At 38.9% G+C, this 25,384-nt stretch overlaps 1 protein-coding gene across 1 annotated transcript; it reads right to left on the reverse strand.

Moving 5' to 3' along the window:
* Positions 1-1,774: 1,774 nt before the first annotated feature.
* On the reverse strand, positions 1,775-12,404 carry LOC138182580 (uncharacterized). The gene is made up of 3 exons (XM_069118580.1): positions 9,437-12,404; positions 3,907-4,186; positions 1,775-2,903 (listed from the first exon to the last, which is right to left on the reverse strand). The coding sequence occupies exons 1-3, from the start codon at positions 9,570-9,572 to the stop codon at positions 1,805-1,807; spliced, it is 1,515 nt and encodes a 504-aa protein (XP_068974681.1). The 5' UTR covers positions 9,573-12,404; the 3' UTR covers positions 1,775-1,804.
* Between the last annotated feature and the right edge of the window lie 12,980 nt (positions 12,405-25,384).

Here is a 25,384-nt window from a genome sequence, read left to right on the forward strand (position 1 = left end):
TGCTCATGAGCTATTAAACTTCGTTATGACCTTGCCGGTGCTTCCACGTCGCTTTATGCGCGTCGTAAAATTTATCTAGAGCTGTGGGCGCCGTGGATTTCGAATAGCGCGCTATCCAACCCTTGTTTACCACTGTAAATGCTGCCCCGAACGCCGTGACAAGCACCTCGTTTCTCTCTATACCGAACTATTGGGTTGGGGTTAGGTAGGTGATTGCGGATTTTGTCAATACCACCATTTTCATAATCATTTCCTTTTTATGATTCTTGGTCTAGTTTCTTGGTCTAGTTCTAATTTCTCTGAGTTGCAGGCAGAGGAGACAAGTATTAGGTTGGCAACTAAGTGATTGTGGATTTTGTCATTAGGTGGTATTGACCTCAGAGAATGTTATTGCAACTCAGAAAAACTAGAGCTAGATGGAGAAACTAGACCAAAAATTATAAAAAGGAAATGAATATGAGAATGGTCTCTCTGAAGATGAGTTAAGCGTGTATTTACGTTCGCAATATTGTCGTGAACTTTTGTGAAGAGGTTTTGCAATCAAAGGGATTAAGAGCAGAAAATGATTAAATGCGATTAGACCGTTTAATAAAATAAGAATAATAAAAGAATAATAAAAGAAGATAATAATATGAATTTAGAGTTAAAAGACTGGAATATTGACAGGATTCGCATTCACGGTCACAATACCATGATCTTTCGTAGGGATGTCTTTCAATAAAGAGAGTAGTCAATAGTGGAAATTGGTCAAATGTGATTTGTTTTTTCTGTAGATGCAAGAATATGGTATAATAGAAAAGGTAAACAACACTAATTCAGAACTATAAGACTAGAATATAAGTAAATTTTGCATTCACATACTGTTGTCATACTCGTTCTCGTACTAGTTTATACTGTTCACGCTACTGTTGCATTCCTTTGTGAGAACATTTGACTATTAAAAGACTGGCCAGTGAAAGAGGTTGCTTAAGTATGACTTGTTTTCCATTCTCACCACGCAGAAAAGAAAACAACACAATAAACGAGGTTAGCAACGCCAATTCAGCGTTAAAAGCATGAAACATAGATACAATTCGCGATATTCTTCATGAAAACAAAGAATAGATTTTCTCGTTTTGGTAGCCAAAAAGTTATAATTTGAGCGCATCACACTTAAAGTGATGCGACGTGTTAGACAGCGAGAAAATTTCCCATGAGTGCATTTGAAGAATTCGCAAAAGAGTGAAGCGAAGTTTTTTTTATTCTAATTATAGTAGTTATATTCTCCAAAGCGGCATGAATTGTTGCTTTTACCATGTTACAAGTAAATTTCAACGAACGTTTGATCTTTGTAGGAACGGCGTAGGTTACAAGTTGCAAACGTCGCATTGTCTTCTTATCTTATTTCCCAGAGGTAATGCGGAGGTGCATTGCTGAAATAGCTCGTTCGTGTCCCTGATTTCGTGTAATCTTCCGTTTTAATTATACAAATTTCATTTCGTGGAACGGTGCCCGCTTGTATCCAATGTTATTTTAAATATCTTCATTTTGCATAAACAGAGAATTGCGAAAGAAAATTTTCGAGAATTTCAACAGGGGAAAGATACGATGAGCCTACTCTTGTCGATTTTATAAGTTTTAGAACGCTTGATAGCTTAAAGGAAATATTTTAACGAGTTCCAAAATAACTGATAAGAGAACTCTTTAGATTCAAGGACATCTTAATATATATAACTCACCATATTCTTCTAATAAGGAGATGAAGAATCAATAAAATACATCACAATCGATTAATTCTATTTTATTATATACATCATTCTTCCCGCTACGTGAATGCTTTGAAGTCGCTGAAAAACGTCCTCATCCTTCGATTAAGTTCATCCGCGTACCTCAACGCGGATTCATCGACCCTAACGTCCCCCATCATAATCTCGCAGTCCAAGTGTCTATCATCACAGGCTCTATGATGATGCTTTAACACATCTTCCGGATCAAAATGGTGCGCCCGTCTGGTAGATGGATTCAGTGTGGTCAGAGCGTAATGATTGTGCACCGTTAACGCGCGCCTGGTCGAGACAAAGCTCTTCACCGAGTCACCTTCTGGCGAGATGCAAGCAGTTCTGATTGTGTCCAGATAATCCAGATCAGGCAGAATATTCGTGGAATTGACCTCGAAGCTAGCACGGTCGGTTTGATTTCTGGTCTGCAGCTCAGGGAAGAAATAAACGTTTCTAACTGAATACGAGGCGAAGTCCTTGAAGTTTCTTCCAAGCTTGATCCTCTCGTCGAGCAACAGCTCATACCAGTTCTTTCTTCTGGCCGGAACGATCGCCTCGTCGATGTCGATGGGCAGCACGAATTCCGATCGATGAAGATTATCGTAGAAGCAGTGATTGTATGGTATCAGCTCCATACGTCTCTTGATCCAGATGTCCTCGCTGAGAAACCGCCTTCTAGCGATCTTCTCGTTCGGTAGATCGCCCGGCAACGTCAGATTGAACCATCTGATCACGTTCGATCGCTCGTACAGCCTCAACACCTTCAACACGTTCTCGTGAACATTGAACACGTAAAAATAAAAGTGCTCGGCACCTAATATTCGGTGGAATTCGACAAAAGCGACGATCTTCCGAGAGATGTCCTCATCGAAGTCCAGACCCTTGATGCAAAGTGTGAACTGGCGGTGTCGTTCCTTCGCCTCGTTCCTGTCTTCCCCGTTTATCGTTAAACTATGACTAGCATTCTGGTGGCAGGGCTCCAGGCCTACGTACACCTTCGACGGCTCGATCGCTGCATCCGGTGGTAATTGACAACCAACGAGGATTCCCGCATAGCTATCTACTGTCTCGCCCCACTCGTCCAACCAAATCGTCGACACAAGTGCCTCCACGCTGACAGCTCTGCCACGTTCTTCCTCTTTGTACCTGAACGAGCAGAGATTATATATTTGATAATATATAGATAATATTCAATACATTTGGATAGATTTCAAAGAACATATCGCGACTTTAATTCAAGAAAGTTTTTGTATTAAACGATCCTTGCTACTTATATTTTCTTACATGTAAACGAGCAGGAACAAAGATTATTCAGTCTCGTGTTTTTAATAAAAGAAATCTTCCTCCCCGTGTCTGAGGAATGTGCAAAATCAGTAATTTGTGCTGAATCTCGGAATATTCAGATAGGTTGCGAGAAGGGGCCAATGTTTTTTGACTGAAGGAAGTTTAGTTTCGTGATCGAATTTACATAATCGTTCGAATTATGAAACAGCTGCCTGCCCCTTGAAGAAGGTCTAAACAAAGTTTGATAGTAACCAGGCAAGAAGTTAGATTAAAGCAACTGTTCATGGATGATGAGTGCGGAACTCGATTAGCCCTATCTTATTATATGTCGTTGGATTATCTCGTTATTTTGATATAGTATTATCCTAGCAACTTTTAGGCAAGAGGCTTTTAAGGATGAAAACGATATGGCTTTGGAAACACGGCGAAATCTCCGAATTGTCATAAGGATCTGTGGACTGTGTAGTTACTTATGCATACTTATGCATTTATGGAAGATTTAAAGATGTATAAATATACAGAACGTGCATAACATATAGAAAAATATATAAAATATAATACAATAGTACTGATTATAATATTTAATAGAAAAAAGAAATCTCTATTTAAGAGTTCTATTCCCTAGTGTTCATAGAAACATTAATTTCCATAAAGATCCGTAATCTAGTAATAATATGGAGAGTTGAAGATCCACTGTGCTGAAATTTACAAATTTTCCATATAATTTTTTAGACCGTGACCATTTAATTATGCAGAATCGCGATCAACCGCCGATACCAGGGCTTTACTGTATACCGGAAGTAAGAACGGTCGAAGTGACTAGAAAAGATGGAAAGGCTGACTCGTTCGCGAAAAAATGTCTCACCAGACGGTGCAGAAAAGGCCAGAGGTCGGTAGAGGTCCACGTTTAACGCCAATCACCCTGAGGCTTGGGTAACCGGCCACTCTCAGGTCCAAGTGGGCACTGTACAGGAAGAGCTGTCCGGGGATTGTCTCGAGCCACTTCTCATCGGTTAACTTGAACGTATTTAACGTCGTTCCGTACGTTCCATTACCGTCGCACTCCTTGGAGGGTCTGTAATCGAGTGCCAATCTCCGCGCCCATGAGTAAGCCACGATGCTTCTTGTGCCCGGGGGTTCGCCACCTGGAAAATGTGTCAGGGAGATTGAGATTGTGATAGTCGCGTGACGCATGCTACACTCTGCTCATTAACGCGGAAGCGGCGGTAGCGCACGCTTTTCGGCTAATTAATTCGATACGAGCTACGTACGCGAAGCGGGTTATTAAATGGAAAGCTACATCGCGTGAAAGATAAACCATGGTCGCTTAAGTATTTACAGAGGCTCGAATGTATCCGCGCTAGATAATTAAGTTCGTTTTTCTAGGTAGCGTTTATACTAAACATTGGTTTAATCTTTTAATGGCGTACGTGGGTTATGAGTTATACTCACGCATTAATCTTAGCATTGATTTCTATGAGTATTAAGATATTTATGAAAGAATACATATTTAAAGACTTTTAGGGGAATTATTTCAAGTTTTGAGAAGTATGTATCCATTCCTCAATTAGAATTATTATTTTCGTTTAAATTTTAAATGTTTGAATGGAATTTTTAATGACCTGTTGTAGTAAACATATAAGTAATTAAATATTACAGAATTTTTTTAGTTCTGGTGAAAACTTGGAATAGTAAAACTTTGACATGGACTCAGATAACTTAATTCACCTACGAAGATTTACTACTCTTGCGTTATTAATTCTTCCACTGAATATATTCCGGTGATATTCGCGGAAAATCAATTTTATAGCAATAATTTACCGAGGTAAAATAAGTTTATTTAATTAAAATTTATAGCTTTTGCTAGCAATAATTGATTGAGCCTACACTCCCGCTGTGCGAGTGAAAATAATTTTAACTAACGGAAAACCCACATTAAAAGATATTGCACCTGTAAACAGTTGATTAACAATTTCCTTTATTATCAATCGTGTAGCTATGATAGTGTCATCGTTCTCTGCGAATAGAAAGGAAGCCTAGACACCTCGACGATCTTTTACCGGACGGAAGTATTACGTCATCGAGCGAGGCCGGACGCTGTACGTCGTGAATACGTTTACGTGTGAGTAAACGATCGTGCTACATTTAAATCGTTATTTCCATAAATTCTCGGTAATTCCTCTCCAATTCCTGTTCTAAGCGATTTCGAAACACGTCACTGACCTCCGATAAGCATCGATTAGCTACCTATATAGAATTTCAATTGCTCTTTTGGTTAATTGCTCTGTAATAGCAAATATGCTTTAACGTATATCGAGGGGAAACTCGTTTTGCGTAAACGTCACGAATGACCAGGAGTCATGACCACTGGTTACCCTGATCATACTTTTATTTCATTTTCTGCCATCACGATCGATTCGTTTAATGGATTCGATAGTGAAATATGTCATTTGTTCACGCACTATGAAACGTAAATAGAAACTAGCCGGTTGTCAGTTCTACGTGACCGTTTATAATCAGTGTTTAAAGTGTTCGTTAACTGTTAGTTGTAGAATGAATTTTTATACAATTTGCTTCTTACATATTAATTTGACGTTTATATTTGAATTTTTATTTAAACATACATGTAATTTTTCATATTTGAATTTAATTATTTAGATTTAGATTCGTTTTCAAGTTTAAATTCGAATGCGGCTTTTCAAATATGAAACTAGTTGTTCGAGTCAAAACTCGAGTTTCTATATTTAAACCCCATTTTTTAAAACGAATGTTTTTCTCATTTATATCAAGTTCTTGAAAAGAACTTGTCTTACATTCGACCAAATCAAGCCACCTCCGTAAATACTTTCCAAAACTAAAACTATTACTTCAGCAAAATAAGGACTGACAAATGCTAAGCAAACAAAGATACTCTCATTACAATGATTCCCGAATTAATCACGACCGTTAAGCCCAAGAGGCACGATACGTAAAAGGCACGTTTACCGTTAATATTTCACTCCTTTCTTCTAGCTCTATCACTTCTTCAACCTAGCATAAATCTGTACTCCCAAAGCATCTTACACCTGTGCACATAAAATATCCATCTTCCGTTAATTCTCGAATTAAAGCAGCTTGGTCGACCAATTAAATCCATGCCCTTCGGCGTGCGATCGATGTGCGAATGTTTCGATCACGCTTTCTGTCTGTTTATCTGTTTCTGTCTCTGTCTGTCTGTCTGTCTGTCTGTCTGTCTGTCTGTCTCTCTCTCTCTCTCTCTCTCTCTCTCTCTCTCTCTCACTGATATCTCAGCTTATGCATCCTACTATGTACAGTGTACAGTCACTGTACAATCGTTAAAAGTTGTGTCTACGCTTGACCCAACGACTGCGTATTACGCTGATGCCGCGTACCATCCAAGCCTGCCCTTTAGCAACTTTGCTTCCTGCTTTCTCTCGGAGACGCCACGGTTCGCTAGTTTTACGAGAAAGCGAATTCTGCTACACGGTAACCGACAGAAATATGAGAATGAACCGACGACGGTCGAAGAACTATGAAGAGAAGAGGCTTCGAGGCTCACGTTTTCCAGTAACTCGCAGAGGTGAAATAGTTGGAGAACGAGAAGAAAGAGGGTGTTACGTGGAAGAAGAGGCAATCGGTAGATGAATCGAGCTGTAAATTATGTCACCTAATGAAGTCGCTACCGCCAAGGAACCGTGTAGAGATTTGTGTCCACGATAAGCCTGTGTCACCGCACCGCGGTTGATTTACGGCCCTCAAGGGGCGAGCTTTTTGTATGCCATTCCACTCGACTCGATTTCGACGGTTTTCTCCGGGAATTAGTACGTGCTGGTGCTTGGAGATGATAGTTGTTCGGCTTTGGGTTTAATTAATTTGGAAGACGAAGTTTGGATTATCCGATCTGATTTCTGATCTGAAATCTGATTTTAAAGTTTAGAGTAGGTGTCGATGCGATGAATGGTGAATGTTTTAACGTGTTATATCAGTCATCGTATTTGATTTATCGTTTGTTAATTATGTAGTCTTGAAGTTACAATTTCCCAGTGATCTTTATTGTAAGATTATTATTTCACCACTTAAAAATTAGTTTAAATTGTTGGTAGTTGATTTAGGACTTTGAATCATTTTACACAATTAATTGTGAGTGAATTCTGAAATTTTGAATTATTTGAAAAAATTAGACAAAAGATAAGATATAGAATTTTTTAAAAAAGCACTTGAAATTATATACCGATATTAAATCGAAGTTCAAATCTGCCAGTTTAGGCTTAGAAAATCTCTCTGGAACTATTCTTTCCCTTATTCATGGATAAAGGAAAATTTCAATCCACTGTACCGAAACAGAACTGCAAAGCTGTAGCAAGAGATCTTCTGGTTATTCAGCTACATTGGTCATGAATCATAATAGAAAATTTACTCTTATCTTCACCGAGATTCCTCTCATGCAAGCCTCTAGAGTATAAAATGAAACGTTCGATTTACATCGGATTGCTGGCCGAACAACTTATTTAAAGGAAATCTAACACGTTACTCAAAGAGAAACAGCGGGCTCGTTAAAATTCACACAATTAAGCATAATCATTCGAATTATGAATTAATGATCAGTTGAAGACATGTGTGGAATTTTCCTATTCTTTGTCGGCTAGAGCCAATCGCTGGGAAAGTATTCACTAGTAGAAAGTAGTGCGAACAGTAAAACACAAATCTCCTACTAAACTTGAAACGAGGCTATCCTAACACATGGGAATGGCTTTTGCGATTGTAGAATCTTCTTGTCGCGTATCAATCGCTGTCTCAGCGAAAGGACTCGAGCATTTCGTCACTTTTACTTTCCTCCAGAGCTCCATTTTCGTTGCGTCAGCCAGAAATACCTTTCTCTTGAATTACGACCGGTACTATAAACTTTACGATTTCATAAAGATGGTGAATAATTACCCTGGCTTACTGGGTATACTATGTAGTAGGAATTTAATATAATTTAACATCACATAACCTTTGTATCTTCGTGTTTTTTAAAACCAAACTTACCAAGAGTCTAAAATTATTTCTTGATTTTTAGTTATATTTATTCAAAACGCTATTTATAAACATCAGACAATAAGTTTTGCCAACGTAATCATGATAGTCATGTCTTATCCGAACACAGATAGTATATTTATGCAAATTCATATTTGTATACTATATCGTATATTTTTTACACGTAATAATGCTAATAATATTTCAAAATGCTGTGAAATACATAATACATTCTGAAATCTTAATTAATTAAGGAATCTTAAAGTTATCTTGTTAAATATTATGCAGATCAAAAAATTCCTAGTGCTATTATAGAAGGATATATTATATAGACTTCCTCATAGATGCAGATATATGATTATTATCCTTGTGCTTTCATCTTGATCTCGCTAAAAATTGTTCGCTCTCGTAAAGTTCTTCGAAAGAAAGATGTATCGATATTTGACGGACACACTCAGGAAATTTATGACACATTTTGAAAAGCAGCGATCAACCCATCAGGAAACTTATAAATTTCTCATGGTCCCAGATCAAGGTACTTGCACTTTGCACAGCTTTGATATGCAAATACGTAGATATAGGAGAAGATAAAAGTTGCACATTTGCATATTTAAAGAAGCTGTTATCGATGATCTTTGACTCAGAGGGCTTTCATGCTAGGAAAATAAATTCGAGATTCTTGCATGGTGGAATTCACTTAGCTCCGTGTCTCGTGAAATATTGCTTTCAAAATAAGGCAAAGAGGATGTTTAGTTTGCTACATAAAATATTCCAATAAGGCCAGACACCATTCCTTATCTTTTAATTAGATATTCGCTAATTACTAGTTATACTTTTGTACATATTTTTACTTCACAAAATATATTTATTTAGATATAATTACATTTTAGAACAACGATTCTAAAAATATCTCAGGGATGTCAAGACTGAATCGAAAATTTAATTTTCTTAACTACTACTTTTTTTCTTATACTTAAGACGTCTGATTAATTTAAGACTTTGAAATGTCAATAAGTATTCTTAAAAAAGTAAAAGTAAGAGGAAAGTAAAATTTCCATGAATATGGCGTTTAAATTTAAGAACTTTTTATTCTTCGACCTACTCTCTCACAGATACCTATTCACAAGTTTACTCAACGCGAAACTTAACTAAAATCCCTCGCAAGGATTCGAAAGGGACAAAATCAGCGGCGTCTAATCTCCTAGCATGAAACAACCGAATAAAAAAGGAGATAGAAAGAAACAGAGAAAAAATAGGCATTGTTAGGTGGCAAAGGCGCGTTAGTGGGTACGGGCTGCGAACCGTTCAGCGATAACGAAAGGGCAAGGGTCGCGCGCTGCTGGAGGCGAAGGAGCACAGCAACGGAGAAAATTGCTTACCAGGCGTAGGAGGAGGATCCGCTGGTGGATCCGGGAGTTGTGGCGGCGAATCAAGCAGAGTCAACACGCACAACGCGGTGACCAGCACGGCGACTAGGCCTACTCTGCATAGCCTCCTGGTTCCTGCGACCGACATATTTGTTCCCGTCCCTAGTCCCGCGTGATCGGTCGAGCGCCACCGCTCGACTTTCGATCACCGCGCGAACTTCGAAACGCCCTTGAATCGATCCATATCTAACCGCGATTTGCAATTCAATTCTCAAGAATCCCAGGCTGAGGAATCCTCCTGAAGAGATTAAAGTTCGTAAAGAACCAACGACTAGCCCTGGTAAAGACTATCGCACGATGACGACGTTGAAAGTTGTTGATAAAGAACTAGGAAGTATTCAGAATCATTTTTTCGTCGTTAACCAGTCTCATCGTTGATACCAATGACTGCTATGATCGCAAAGTGGATGTACCGTTGCATAAGCCTGATTCAAGTTTCGAAGTTGCGTAATCTTCGGTAGATCGATAGTAGGATTGAAATCGATCCCCGATAGCGTGACGCATTCCCAGGGATCGCTTCGAATTCGTAGCGACGGCAGAGCGGATCGATCAGCGGGATCAGGCTTTTCTGGTTCCGTCGACTGTTTTGCATAACACGCTCCGCTACACTTTCATCGTTCTTAATGCTCCTCCACGCGGGTCTAATGATCTAGCAGAGAGGCCGCGCGACATATATACGCGGCCAGCCGCTGACTGGTTCACTGGAATCGCGGAAATCTGGATTTATAGGATGCGGACGCCGCTTTAAACGCGATCTTGGCGTGCGTAGCGGGCATTCGGCGCCGAGATTGAAAGTTGGCACGCGATTCGGCTTTCACGACTAGTTATTCTTGACCACTGATCGACGAACTTTCGACGATTTCTCAAGTAGATGACGGAACCTTCTTTCTCTTTTCTTCGCGATCTTCTTCCTTTGCAGATGTCTGATTGGCGTACCCTCCTGCAACCTCGATCGATATCATCGAGCAATAAAACGAACTCGTTTTGCTTTTGAAATCTTGGAGATCGGCGATCATCACGCGTAACCGTGAAACCAACTCAAAGGACGATCAGTGATGGCTGGCCTTCTCGGAAAAGTCGTTTGCCAGCAAATCGACAGACCGGTACTCGCAAACGAGACGCGCAACCAGCCTGTTTAATAATCGCGGCCGACGTGTGGGTTCCAAGGTGAGCACACGAATCCGTCTTCCCGAGCTACGTAAAAACGAGCGTGGAAGCTACACGACCTCCCACGCGACGCTCCAGCTTCTTCGTAGGCCGGTGGACCATGTATGGTCGTGCTGGCAGCTCTTTCAGAGAGCAACTCCCTGGGACCGTCGATAATCTAATTAACCCGGTATCTCTGTCGCTTTAAGCGTTTTTTGTGCACCACCGTTTCTTCTGCATCCCGTCAATCCTGCTCCCGGTCGGTTCGTACGCTTTGCTCGCCTTTTTTCCTTCCTTCTTCTCCTCTTGTTTCCTTGATAGCTCTTTCTTTTCCCTCGCGTTCTACGTCTAGTTTCTCGGCCTATTTGTAACACGGATCACGAATCAATGGATCCATCCATAAGACGATCGTTACCGAACAATGGTGTCGACGGATCGGCGCGTATCTCTCGTATCGATTCACGCTAGCGTGACCATTCCAAATTCATTCGCCATCACGTTCAGTTTCGCCTCGGAACGATGATCGTGGAATGATGCTCGGTGATGAGATTGCGTTTCTTTGTCGCTTGAACCAGGCTCCAAGTTCTCGACACCTTTCTGTTAATTCGAACCGTGAGAACAGATCTCTCGATCAACGTTCATTTACGACGAATAAAATTTCCCGTTCGAATGGATAGATATGGGTCTCGTATATGGACTAAGCTTTACTTATCGTTAGTTAACGAAGCATTAAGACTTTAAGAGGATTGTAATATTCGTGTTTCTACCTGGCCACTCGACTAGACGTTTTCCGTCTTGTTTTTATCGAACGTCTCCTTTCTCGATCAGCCTGACGTTCGAACACGATGTCGATGGATATAGTATAACGTCACTTCCGCTCTTCATAGTCTAATGAACCGACCAGTGTATAGCCGCTCGACATGGATAAAATAAATCTAAACTTGGACTCGTCAAGTCTTTTTTTCAATCGTTCATTGCTTCAGACGACCACCCAGTAAAAACGTATTCCGTATTCACAGTAGCGAATTGCTTTAATGAAACAGCGGGGCGGAGCTCGCGGAGCGTTCCAGTTTATAAAATTCACCTTTTGCCTCTGGACGGAACATCTTACTCCCCTTATCTACACTTCCACATCCTCTTTTTCCACTTATTCGTCACATTATGATAGGGACAGAGCTAGAACTAGTATCTCTTCTTCTCACGATCCATAGTTATCCAGATCGATCGAATTAATTCCCGATTAAATTGAACCATCGCAGAGACGTTCCGATCCACGTGTACTCTTAATCGCGAATTATATCGTTCCTCGATCGAATTCCATCCTTGCGATTCCTATTACACCATAGCAACCACACCTCTACGTACATCCTTCGCTCGACAAATTAACACAACCGCAGATCCTCCAATAATCATGTCTATTTATAATCTCGATAACTCTATCGCGTTCTTAACTGCAATCTGTCCATTTCATACACGATAGAAACATCCAGAAATTGGATCATAATTACGATATATCTTAACCCTCCTCGTCCTTGTTCCACTTATGAATCCTAGAAACCTCAAAGAACACGCGTATCCATTAAAGAACTTTCTTTAGTTCTGTCGGATGTAAGAAGCCAGCGAAAAACACGTGGCCTAGTGGCCCGGTCCCGTCACCAAAACACAGCCGGTTCCCGTGGAACGTTCGGAGCGCACGTGGTCGCCGGATCGACCGAGCGGATTGGTGCAATCTCGCCTGCGCGAGAGTCCGAAGCGTACTGCGTTCGAGCGGGAGGTGAACGCGCCACCAGAGCCAGCTCGAGTCCCGACGTCTTTGGGCCCGTTGCTTTAGCGTTGCCTCGCCAATGCGCTTTGCCTTGCCCCATCCCTACTCGAACTCGCCTCGCCTCGGCTACAACCTAGCTCTTCCTGGCTATCCTGCCTCGAGATTCTGCTTAGCTACTCTGTTCTGTTTCTCTTCGAGGCCGGATAGTTAGTTGACTTTACCTTGTCGTAGCCTTGCGAACCACGCCGCGTCTTCTTCGCTTCTGTTTTCTTTTCATATTTGCTACTGCTACACACAATTATACTTCTCGTGGATATTTCGCGTGACCGTACCCTCCTGTTGCTGTTTCGATGGTGATTTTATTGGTGATTAAGATGGACGAAAGGTTTTCATAGGATATTAGCGAGGTTTAAATGGAGAGTTTGGAAATGGTTGATGAGAGGCGTTGATTGTTCTTGGGTGTAGGTTTAGCTCATTGCTGATGAGAATCGAGTCGTTATTATATATGGCTAAGTAAGTGAGAAATTAAATGAAAAAGGGTATTAGATTTCTGTAATAATGAAATTCGCTTAAGAGAAAGAAATTGTTTATATTGTATAAATAGAGGTATTATGCATATCTTTGTGAGGGGGAAAATCTCAATATGTGTGTCTAATTAAAATTCGAAAAATAAATTCGAATCGATATAAAATCAAATGCTGATGAACACAAAATTATTACGAAATATACAATTTAATTATATAAATTTTCTCAATCTTCCCTTTTCTCCATAAATGTTTCCATTGTTGCAGATGTATATCATTTTAAAGCTGAAATTTTTCTTCTTCACAAAGGTATAATTTCTAGTTTTTGACATCTAAATCTATAAGTACACAATTTTCAAAAAGAAAAAAAAGGAAAACAGTGAAACACGAATCTTCAAAAATCGTTGGAAAACATTCCCTATGTTACAACCTAATAGAATGTCGTAAAATCGTTAATCGTTAATCGTTCGACGTTTTTCCCGTCGTGAAACGAACTAATCTTTTTCCCTCGGTGTCCCTGGTGATCGACGATACCTTTCAGATTGCGGCACGTTCTTTCCCCTCTTCCAGTCGATAGCTTAACGTCTCTTTTTTCCGCCGTCTCGCCGACCACCGCGAAGCATCCGCCACTTGTTGTACTTGTCAAAGCGTATTGCACATTGACCGATGGCAGCTGCCTGGTGGCAGAGCCAGCCACGAAGCGAGTTTATTTGAACCGTTCTAGTCGGTGTTCATCCGACAAGTCAGCCAACCTCGAAACTTTCCCATTCCAGGAAATTGCTTGGAAGTTACACTTCGCTTGGAAGTACAACCTTTAGCGTTAGGATTAGCTTAGGTAGATAGAACGGCTTATTATAGCCGGGATAGCGGTGGAAGACGCGAGGGAGTTGATGTCGAGGGCAAATGAAATTCGTAGGTGCAAACGTTTCGTTGCAGCGGCTGCCGCTTAATGTTTGCTCTGCGAAAGAGACTGATGACTACAAGAACGATTCGAGACGGTTGTCCGTGAGGAGCGTAATTATTCTGGGGCTACCCGGAGATGCGAGTCGTGTTTCAAGGCCAAGGAAATTGTAGTACTACCATAAAGATTTCAGTCCTGGAATTATACATTTCACGCGTACTTCGATATATTTTATTATCTTTTTCTTTCGATAATAAATGTACGTAAATTATTGGAATATTAAAAATTAGAGGAAGCGGAAAAGTGGAAATTCCAGAAATCCGTACTTCAGTTGTTAGTTTAGTTTTATTCGAGTCGTAAACCAAATGAATATATTTTGCTAATCAGTAAAATTCACTTTTTATTTAGCTAGACGTAGATATTTGTTAAGGTAAATAGATTAATGTAGTAATTTCATTATTTATTTCCATGTATTTTAATCATGACGATAAAGATGTCAGTTAAAATAATAAAAGGCCTAAAAATTTCGAAGAACGTGCACTTGACTTGAAATGATCTTGAACTTATGAATTTGAAAAATTTCTTGTTTCTCATATTTGTCCTTTCAAAACAAAGTTTCAACATTTTTTCCTATTATTATAACCCAGTAAAATATGAAGATATCCAATTTAAACGGGACACTCTGTAGACGTATATGCATACTCGATTTATGAACTATTTAAAACAAGTCTAAAGGCTCGGACGTATGATTTCCATTAGCAATACCAGATACGATCGCATTACATCAAATCGAAGTCAAAGCAAAGCACCAATTAAAACGACATGAACATAATCGATAGGGACGTCGAATCATGTATCTGCATGATTCCATTTTCCATTAAAAGAAAGTATAATAGAACCAATTTCCTGGATATCTGTCGTCTCTGGGCCGGTCGGCAATCGTACGTGCCATCGCATGATTGTAATCACAGCTCTCTGGTGGATTCTATCTATGCTTTGAAACGAACCAGGAATTACAGTCGGGATGCTGGTGTCAGGAAGTGAAAGGGCGTGATGCATAAGTCATGAAACGGGAACAGGTGAAATCAATCAAAAGCGTGGAATCGATTTCTCTGTTGGCAATTACACGCCGGCCAGTAGATAACGTCTACAAAGGTCAGACAGAGGCTGGTTACGATCGAACCTCTTGGACTTAGAGGCCGATAGTGCTCGTGGCTTAGCTATGTTAGGGCAAAGGTTTACGACACGTGCTCGTGAAACACCGATGCTTTTTTTCTACCCTAGGCATCCTTAGCGTTTACAATTAGCGTCGGTTTAGTTACGTTGTGTGCATTCTGCCGTGCAAGACCTTTATTGTTTGAAGTTTTTAAGATTTCGTCTTTCTCGTTCATTCCGCACTGAGAACCTTTCTAAAGGATAATAGAAAGCAATTACAAAGGAATTCGAAGACTGACCATATTAAAGTTAATGATCGGGATTTAAAACAGAAATTACCGGAGAAATTTTGTTCATTAAACGGGACATCAATATTACATTGTTCTTTGCGAAGAGAAATTTTCCTACGTATATGTTAAAAATGATTAGTTTATCAATGTTTAATTATATCTTTGAGAAATCACTTACGAAATAACATGCGTAATATGTAAAGGTATGCGCATAAAGATGGAATATTTTAGTAGTATTTATCAAAGATAATCGTACTGTTGCATTTCATCACATTGAAGAATGTCTCAGTAATTTTTGGAAGTTCTTTTCATTTATGAGAGAAAACGCTACAAAAATTTACAAAATCCATAGGATGTATAGAAGTCTATAAAATAGTTAAAGCATAGTACTCGTTAGAATATTTGAAGGGTAAACCGTATTTCTACTTCGATTTTTTTATTACGTTCATAAACATATAAATTCATATAAATGTCTGCAGTCTAGTCGTTAAACATAGTAACAGCCGCATTTAAAATACCTTCTTATACGGAGGCATATGCGTTGATCATACTCACACTCACCTAAGAAGACAAGGTCTAGAAGCGAGTGTCAGTCGCCACGGCGAAGAATGGTTGCGTAATCCTTCGGTCTGGCGAACGACCGTGGAACGACGTGCGAAGAAGAATCGGTGACGGGACACTTCTTTCTCCGTGACCGGTAATGCACCGTGCTCGAGGGGAAGGCGCGCGTCGTCGCATTAGGGAAGCGGGCGTGCACTCGCCGCGCGTATCTCGTCTGCTCCACGCAAGAAACAGCGGCTGCACGCATCCGCGGAATACAAACGACAATCATTCCAAACTTATTATAGCGCGTAAGAAACTCATAAATGCTTATGACTTTGCTGCTGCTTTTTACTCTAACCTTCAAGCGATCCAGTTAAAGGGCCGTTCGTTCGCTGCGATTGACTGGAGTTGGAAGAGCAGACGAGGCATAGAGAACGATGAGGATAGAAAGAAGAACAAGGGAAAGCGAATCTTAAGAGCGTAAGAAGTTAGCTCGTATTATACAACAAGGGAATATAATTTTCTACATTATTATAATTCTGATCCAAAGAGAATTATTCTCAAGACGTGCGAATGAGAATGTTAAAATAGATTAATCGTAAACGAAAACATGGTATAATTTAGAATATTAAAAAGAGGTCTTGGTTAACGCACGTGGAGGTTAAAAATAGAAGACACTTGACAGTGTAATAAACTAGCTGGTTGGCGAGGCAACTTGACCGTGATACGACACGTTCACAAGCGAATAATATTCTAAGTACACCCTTCGATCACAATTTCTCCTCCCCGTAATAACCAGCGTGCAAAAATTGCTCGCGATTAAGTCGCAGGAGTTGCCTCCGTTTCTACGATCGAGCAAATCACCATTACGCGCCGGAAAGTATTCACTGAGATTGGGTCCTTAACAATCATCGGGACACGCTGAACGACCGTACGAACGCAGCTCCCGGGTAACTCCACATACGATGGCATCCACGGCGAATCCCTGCAATCGCGCGCTTCCACTTTTATCCCCGTCCTGTCACGACCAGTCGCATCATTAGGCCATTCGGTATTACAAATGACGTCGAAGAAGCTCCAGCGACCGTACTCTCTTCCTTTTGTTCACTTCCCTCGCTCTTATCTGCCTCCACCCGTTCTACGACGTTCCATCTCTTTCTCCATCTTCTCCTTCGCTTCTCGTTCCATTCTCTGTCGTTTTCTTCTTCCCTTATATTATTTTGTTTCGTTTTTCATCTTCTTAAACCTTGGTCAGATTAGTCAAGTTACCTGAATTCAAGTCATTTGAGTCTAAATAACTTGAAACCACTTTAACAATTTGAATTTGTTATTTATATCGGTGATTTGAAAGGCATAGAGGGTGCTTTTAAGTTTCTGTACCTGCCTACATTCGTTAAATAATGCAGGTGCTCGATTTTAAGAACTTTGAATTCGCTTAATTTGAAATAGTTTGCCAATGTTAGCTTGGTCTCTTAATTCACTTAAACTATTTTTTCAAGAAAGAATTGTATAGAAAGAAACAAACATCTTTTGGACGATTTAAAAAATTTCGTTCGACATACAAGAAGTTAAAGGATAAAAATCAATCTGAATACGAAACTACTTCAACTGCTATCCCAGTAATAGTGAAGTACGTTCTTTTTAGGTCCTTATCGTTGAATTGAAGGATCGTATACGGAGTCGAGAAAATATGCATACATAAGCGAGTAAAACTTGGCCGCTCGAGGCACCGAAAGTCTCGTTACAATAGCGTTCGCGGCAACGTTATGAATCACGGTGGCGAGCACCGATTAAGAATTTCAATTTGCGCGACACCGCGGGAGATCTGTGTCGCGTAAATCTCTGGCAAACTACTCGCCAAGTGGAAAAAGAACGGACCAGGGACAGGGGTGGACATTATTCACGTGTAATCTGGCCTTCGCGCTCTAAAACGCAGGATTTATACTTACAAGAGTCCGCGTGCCAAAGCGGAGAGAAGAAGCTGCCCACACAGGTAGTATCGGGAGAGATGCGGGAGATTGTGTAGTATGTTTTACCGTGTCGCAGCGTGAAATTCTACAGCCGCGACGTGGTACCGGTGGAACTTCCAATCTTCGCGAGAACCGACAGAGCAAAAACGTTTCATGTGCCAAACGCGGAACAAATTCGTGGGACACGACTTTCTTCCAGCACCGTGACCACGATTATTGCCAGAGTTTACGCCAGTTTTGCGTATATAACACTGTAGGAAACGGTGTAATGTTCTAACACCATGAAGAACCAATGGTCTTATGAGTTTTAATGCCCTTTAAATACAAGGTTTTTAGGAGGTATCGTTTGATCGTTCATAAGATGAAACCTCGTACTTATAATATTACAATATTATAATATGTAATACTTCTTCATACTTCTTCTTATACTTTATGGGTATTAAAAAGGATACATGTTTATACGGTCATGTAGGTTGTAAAATTTATGTCCGCAAATTATATTGTTTTCATAAGAAGTTACACGTAATTGATTTATTGAAACAAAATTAAAATGAAGTCTGAACTATGAAATTCTAATTAGAAAATGCCATCAGACTTCATCTATTACTCATTGAACATTCATTTCATTGACTATTCATTGAAAACTAAAGGCCTCGTTCATTATTCTACTAAATATTCAACTTCTCGATTGGAGCCAATAATGAGAAAATGATTTGGGGCATGACAGGACGTAAAGTAAATAAGAATTTATTATTTCAAATTTTGTGACATTTTGAAATTTTTACATTACATTTACGAATATTTATTGCGATTCTTCACGACAGAATCTCGAATATTATTCGCGTATACATAATATATAATTTTATCGTTTACATTAACATCGAAGGATTAAACACGATTTAAGGAAGTACATCAGACAACTTCGTCTGATAATTGCTTTCGTCGTTGGGAAATCGTGAATAATTTTAGATACCGTAACTACAGTCTAGTTTACGAGTAGACCGAGCATTTAAAGTTCTATCGGAAGACTTAATAGACATTGGAGTACCGATCGTTTTACACGAGCAATAAAGCATGTCTATCTTACGCCATTTAAATACTGCTTGAAGTTTAATGTCAAGTCGAACTCGACGAGACGTTTAATTACATGCCCTTACAGCTCTGTCATCTCGTAATACACCTGGCTATCTCATAATCGAAATTTACCATGAATCAACAATAAGCTATCCGCTAATACTCGATCAGTCAAGAATGATTTATACCCAGCCCCTTGTTCACGGCATGCAAACTTTCGCAACAATCAATCTCGGACTAATCTATACCCTAAGAGATTGGACACGAGTCCAAACAGACCCAATCGACTGCAGCTTCGACAACATCTGCCGTTTGATGCTTCATTATACTAACAAACCGGGTTAACGATAGGAAAACCACTTTGGATAGCAATTTAAATAATAAGTTACCACATACTATATTTTAAAACATCTTCTTTGCAAATCGCTCATCTTTTCTGATAGAGAACTGTAGTATGTATCATGGACCTTATGCCATTCGTTTTATGAATTTTTGTCAAGATTTAGAAAATTTACCGTATAAAATTTAATATTTTGCACGATACATTGATAATTCAGTAATTTTTTAATAATAAATTCAATGTTTTCTATAATATGTCAAAAATATACTTATTTTTCAATATAAAAAAAATATATAATGTAGTAAACAAATATATCAAATGGATCTTATTTCATAATTTTTGTGAATTTGTAGTTTCTTAAATTACAATATATTCCTGGAAGATAAATTTTGGAATGGAATTTGTTATTCGGCACAATATTTTTGAGAAAGATTATATTTACTAAATGTTTAGTAATCTCTATTGAGTAATGTTGCTGGTGTTCGCAGGGTAAATCTGAGATCTATGATAACGAACTGGATTGAATTAAACACGCAAAAATGTTACACGACCGATAACTACTCGATCGTTTACATGTCGCATTTCATATGCATCTCATGCATATCTCATAACGATGATTTATGCACTTTTAGAATTCCAATGGTACATTCCACTTAGGTATCTTCTTCTTCCACATCGTATCACCATATTTACAATATTCAAGAGCGATCTTACCAGAGAAATATAGCTTCGCTTTATGAAATAAAGTTAGTTGTATAGTAAAAGAGAATATGATTCGCCGGAGGACGGCATGAAACCGAGAAAAGGGCAAACAATACAAAGTATGGGATGCCTTAATAAACCCAATTACGATTTTCTTTAAAGCAGAATTCATTCTTCTTTATAGCTTATTAACGTTAAATTCTATCATATATGACGACTATTAAAGTATTCTTTATTACTTCTAGTGTCATGTAATTATTGAGCAATAAAATACTTGAGTAGCAGCAAAAAGATTGATTTCTAATTTAAATGTGATGACGAATTATACAATAAAATTGTATATTTGTAAAATAGTTCGTTTTTTAGTTGCCTGCATATAGTGGTATGCGATAATAAATTGCTGAAAGTATCATTTAATAACATAACGTCAAATGATAATATTGTAATTATCATATATACATATATTAAAAATAATTCATAAATAAAGGGAACAGTATAATGCAACAAAACCATTAAATATCGCAAGAGATAAACTTTAATGACTATGACTCAGTAACTAACTGACTACACAGATATTTTCAAGATGCATCTGGTCACATTTCATCTAACATCTTGGGTGGTCACATATACTTTTTCAGTCCACAATTTTAAGCATCCGATACTTTTGATTTTCTTTAACAATCAAAACTTATGTCAGCCAATCGTAATCGATGTTCACATGGAACTTCTATTCTCCTACACATATGTTTCAAATATTTTACGAAAAAGAATTTCAACAACTTTTAGACAATTTTATAAGTTAAAAGTGACATTCACACAGGAATTTGAAAATCGAATTATTCCTGAATTTTATCCCGAATTATTCGTTGATAATTAAACTCGTTATGTTTCCCTACAATGACACGTCCAACTTTCGATAATAACAAGACACTATAAAACTTATAAAATGACTTAATAGCTCTAGAAAATCCCATTCCAAAGTCACAGCAGATTACCATAACATTATTAACTATATACTCGCGACATACTTTGCACAACTCTCTACACGTTCCTCTGCAACATGCGAGAAATCTCGGCTCATCTTACTCTTCTTCTATTGCGCCGTTACGACATGAAAAAATACAAGGAACAAAAAATGGGAAGGAAAAGCATGCAACATCGGATCGTGGCATTGCATTGCCTAATAACTTACGATGACGCGTACGTTTTAGCGTTAAGCGGTTCCCGCGACAAGCTGTAAATTACGTCGAAAGAACGATTTAAATACGACCACGGGCCCCCTGGCACCTTTCTATTCATCAGCAACTCGTCGTTCTGCAGCAGCGCAGGGTGTCCACTGCAAGATTATCGGTGTGCAACCCTCGACCGACCGCCCGTTGATTTACTATTTCGTCGACTCGTCGATACACCAGACAAGATCGATGCAAGCGGCACGGTGTACCGAGCCGCCGGAGCATATTACCGCTGTTAGAATCGTGGTTGGCTATGGGTTCGCGACGGTGAATAATGCGTTCCATCTATTCGACCGCCGAAGAAGATCCTCCACTGGTGGATGAAGCGAAGAAAGAGAGAGAGAAAGGAGAAGAGAGACGGATAGAACGAGACAGATAGGTCCCGTTGTGTTTTTCTTTCGCAAACGCCTACGTATCGATCTAATGCGCGCGCGCGCGAGAATACACGCGCATAAAGTCACGTTGATCAACGCGAACGATGAAATTGCGCGGAGTAAGATCGATAGCAACCGAGACGAGCCACTCTTTTCTTCACGCCGAGAGAGCGAAACATGTCACGATAATGGACCCCAATGCGTTTCGACGACCGCTTCTTGCATCGGACGTCTGATAAGTCTGGACTTTTTGCCATCGCAGTAAGTTCTCGTTTGTCTGAATTCTATTTACAAGGATATTTCAGATAGTGCAAGATTGGATGGAATTTTACTTTTTGATTTTGCTTATTTGAAAGTGAATTCTATTATGGGCGAAAAATGATTGTGCACATTGCGGTATTGTAGTATAAATTATATGAACTAGTATTATAAAATCTATTATATGATAAGAAATATCGTTTATCTGGAGTCTGAATATGACGGATTAATACTGCTCGTTCTATCGTCGGAAAGGAACGTCCCGTAAATAAAATTTCTTAACTGTATTTGGATTAGTATTTTATTTTTTAGGAGCTAAATATTTATCTTTGGTGGAGTTGGCTTTTATTCTCGATAATTGGATAGATAACATCCCAACCCGTGTCTAGTTAGCAAAGGACTGCTATATTTCTACCCAATCAACTTTCAATCCAACTCTATAGTTTGATATAGGTAGGTTATTTAACAAATTATATATATATATATATATATATATATATATATATATATATATATATAAAAGAAAAAAATATATATATATATATGATGCTTGGAATATATATATATGATATATATATATATGAACATATACATATATTATGTTCCCTTTCATGTTCCGGTTGAAGATCCCTGTGTCCATCCTCTGGGACCGTACAACCGTTAATCCTTGCCCCACTCGAACCGATAAGTCTGCAACCATGATGCAAGTGCCTTATAAAGTATGTGCTCGTTCTCGAGCCGTTCGATACCGCGGTTTATATTGCTAATTAAGTAATTGAGGGTTAAGAATGAACGGTGGAGGATAACTGCTTCGAGTTACATCGTGATAATCCTTCAAATCCCTTCCTGGTTTCACGTCCAGCACTGGAAGAGAGGATAAAACGTAAGAAGGAGAAGACAAGAGACGACCGAAAGAATATAGCAGAAGCGAAACGTTCGAGAAGCATACGTGACATCAGTTTACGGTTTACGGATTGGAATCTTCGATAGTCGATGGCGCGCTGAAGGCTTTGCGCCGAGCAGATTTATGTATGGGTAATTACTTTCATATTACGATCAGGCTAATAAGTAATCGCTTGGAAGAAGGGACGAATCGTTTGGTATCGAAGTTGTTGGGATGATAACATGACTGGATCTCAAACGGTAGACTGGAAAGCTGTTCTAGCGTGATGCCTATTCGTGCGTTGAGTGATAAAACGACCGATGCAAAACAACCTGATAATCATGGTCATGATTAACCGGGAGATATCTGGGAGCCGTGGCGTTTTATCGCAGAACTATTTTGACCGAGGGATACCGTGGAGATAACGAGGCCAACGACATCTTTGATGGCACCCCTAGCAGGAATGATGTTAACATTTAATGTGATTAATGCTCCTCCTTGCCAGAGTTAATCCAATCCAGGATTTTGGTGTATCTGTATACAAGTTGTGAAATTAAATATTTTGTAGCGCAGGGATCTGTTTGAGAAAAAGACTTTATCTTTGATTATGACGAATTTTTTTCTGATGAGTTTCTTTAACACTTACAATCTAGACTACTGACTAGATGGGTTTATGATTTCCCACGTTTATTATTCAGCATTTTTAGTCTTCATTCTTAATAAACTCTAAAGGTGATAATTTAACATCAGGAATGAAAAGGGAGAAACACTAGGGCACTGAAGTCAACGCACCATTTCCTTGCATTAAACCAATAGTTTCAACCACACCTTAGTACCAACCATATCTTAATACCGTTTTTTCGTAACAAAAACAAGTGCCGCTTGGAGCAAAAAGCTACACGCTGAGGCACACCTTATTCCCCCATAAAATCTCCTTCTATGTTAATACCGCGCAAAGATTTTTAACTCTCATCTCCGACACATTATATGCCGCGCAGAAAAAGATACCGCATAATTAAGATCCGTGCCGCGTGGACTAGGCCCGTTTGTGCATCGTTGTTTTCAATTAGTCGGAGCCCTTATATTTCAGTCGCTATCTGCAGTAACGCACACCTTCGCAACAAATAATGTACGTGTATGATGATAATGAATAAAAAATATTCCCTTTCTTCAAACTGGAGCAAAGACTTGCATAGGAAAAAGCAAATGGAGACTTGCGGTCGGTTTGATACGAATTTAACGCGTTCGCAAGGCTTGTCTTAACTACGCCTCGTCAGACGACTCGAAACGCAAAAAGATGTCTCATTATCCGACCTCCTTGTGCTTGTTTTCATTCAAGCGATTTTCATGTTTATTTAAATCATGTAAGAGTTGAGCATTGCACTTGTATAGTCTGTGGGCGGCGGATGAAGAACGGGACGAACAGCTTCTTTCTATATATTTCTTGCGTCGTTAAAATCATGCGGTTGCTATTTGCACGAACTGATAAATTCATATATCGATATTTATATAAACACATAAATATGGTATTGGAAAATGGTATTGGAAACGTGACGACTGAGATAATACAAGTAAACAATATAAAATTGGTTTAATAAATTTAAACAAATTTTAATGGAGTGTAATAATATACTTATTTAATGAGATTTATATATAATATTTCAATTGAGGAAGTTAGTGGATAATTGAGTGTTACAAGTATACCTTCTCCTAAAAATGCGATAAGTATAGGACACGAAATCATAGTAAATTTATATTTATAAATTTCTATTAAATATTACGAATTAGTCATTGCAATCATTCTGCTCGTGTTAGTATTAAAACATACCAAGATTATATTTAAGAGATTCGAATTTAAATTTCAAATCGATTCATTTTAACAACCCAGCGAATCTAATTCACACACGCCGCTTTTAACATTCGTTGTTCAATGAAACATAGATTTGCGTGGGACACGCGTAGGATAGAGCAGAAACACGGAAGAACAATACACGTAACACTTTACGAGGCGTTAGGATTGGAACGACGAGTCTGACTAACGGTGTCGTTTATATTTTTTCAGAAATTCAGCACTTGACAAAGTAACTGTTCCTGCTTCCTTCAAGACCAACGGTTATAATTATTCTAACGTCAAGCGCAACCATACGCAGAGGCGAACCAGTCAGGCTAGTTATCGAACCACGTAAGTGTACCATTAGGTTCAATCATACTCGTACTTGCATTCGTTTTGGTATACTCCCATATGCTGCAATTTTTTGCCAAGAGCCGTCAATTAACAGGCCCATAAATAAAAATTACTATGGCCATTCACGTCGTTCATTCAATAAGTTCCGTGTCTTTATTGTTTACAAACGCAATCATAGCTAGAAACGATGCTCTTTGGATTTATAGACTTTCGCACAAAAAACGATTTCTTAACCCCTTCGCTTTATGATTTTTGTTTTGGTAGCTACTTAAATAAGCGTTAGCTATTCCATGCTATAACACACCATGGCGGATGGGAAATGTTGAAGTATTATACGTAATTCATATTTAGTTATTTACGCCGAATAATCAAAGTTAAAGTTAGAATTAAATATAAATTTTTGTTGTTTGAATAATAATTAGGAGTATGACGTGATATTATTATATGGTTGCATAATAAATAAAGACAAAGTGCTTAACTGATTAACTAAATATTCAATTGAAGATATGAACATAAACGGACTTGATTAGTTCGGCTCAAATGTCATGTCGAGATAAA

This window comes from Bombus flavifrons, chromosome 8 (assembly GCF_040668555.2).
Source record: "Bombus flavifrons isolate JBK064 chromosome 8, iyBomFlav1_principal, whole genome shotgun sequence".
In the NCBI taxonomy this organism is placed as follows: Eukaryota; Metazoa; Arthropoda; class Insecta; order Hymenoptera; family Apidae; genus Bombus; species Bombus flavifrons.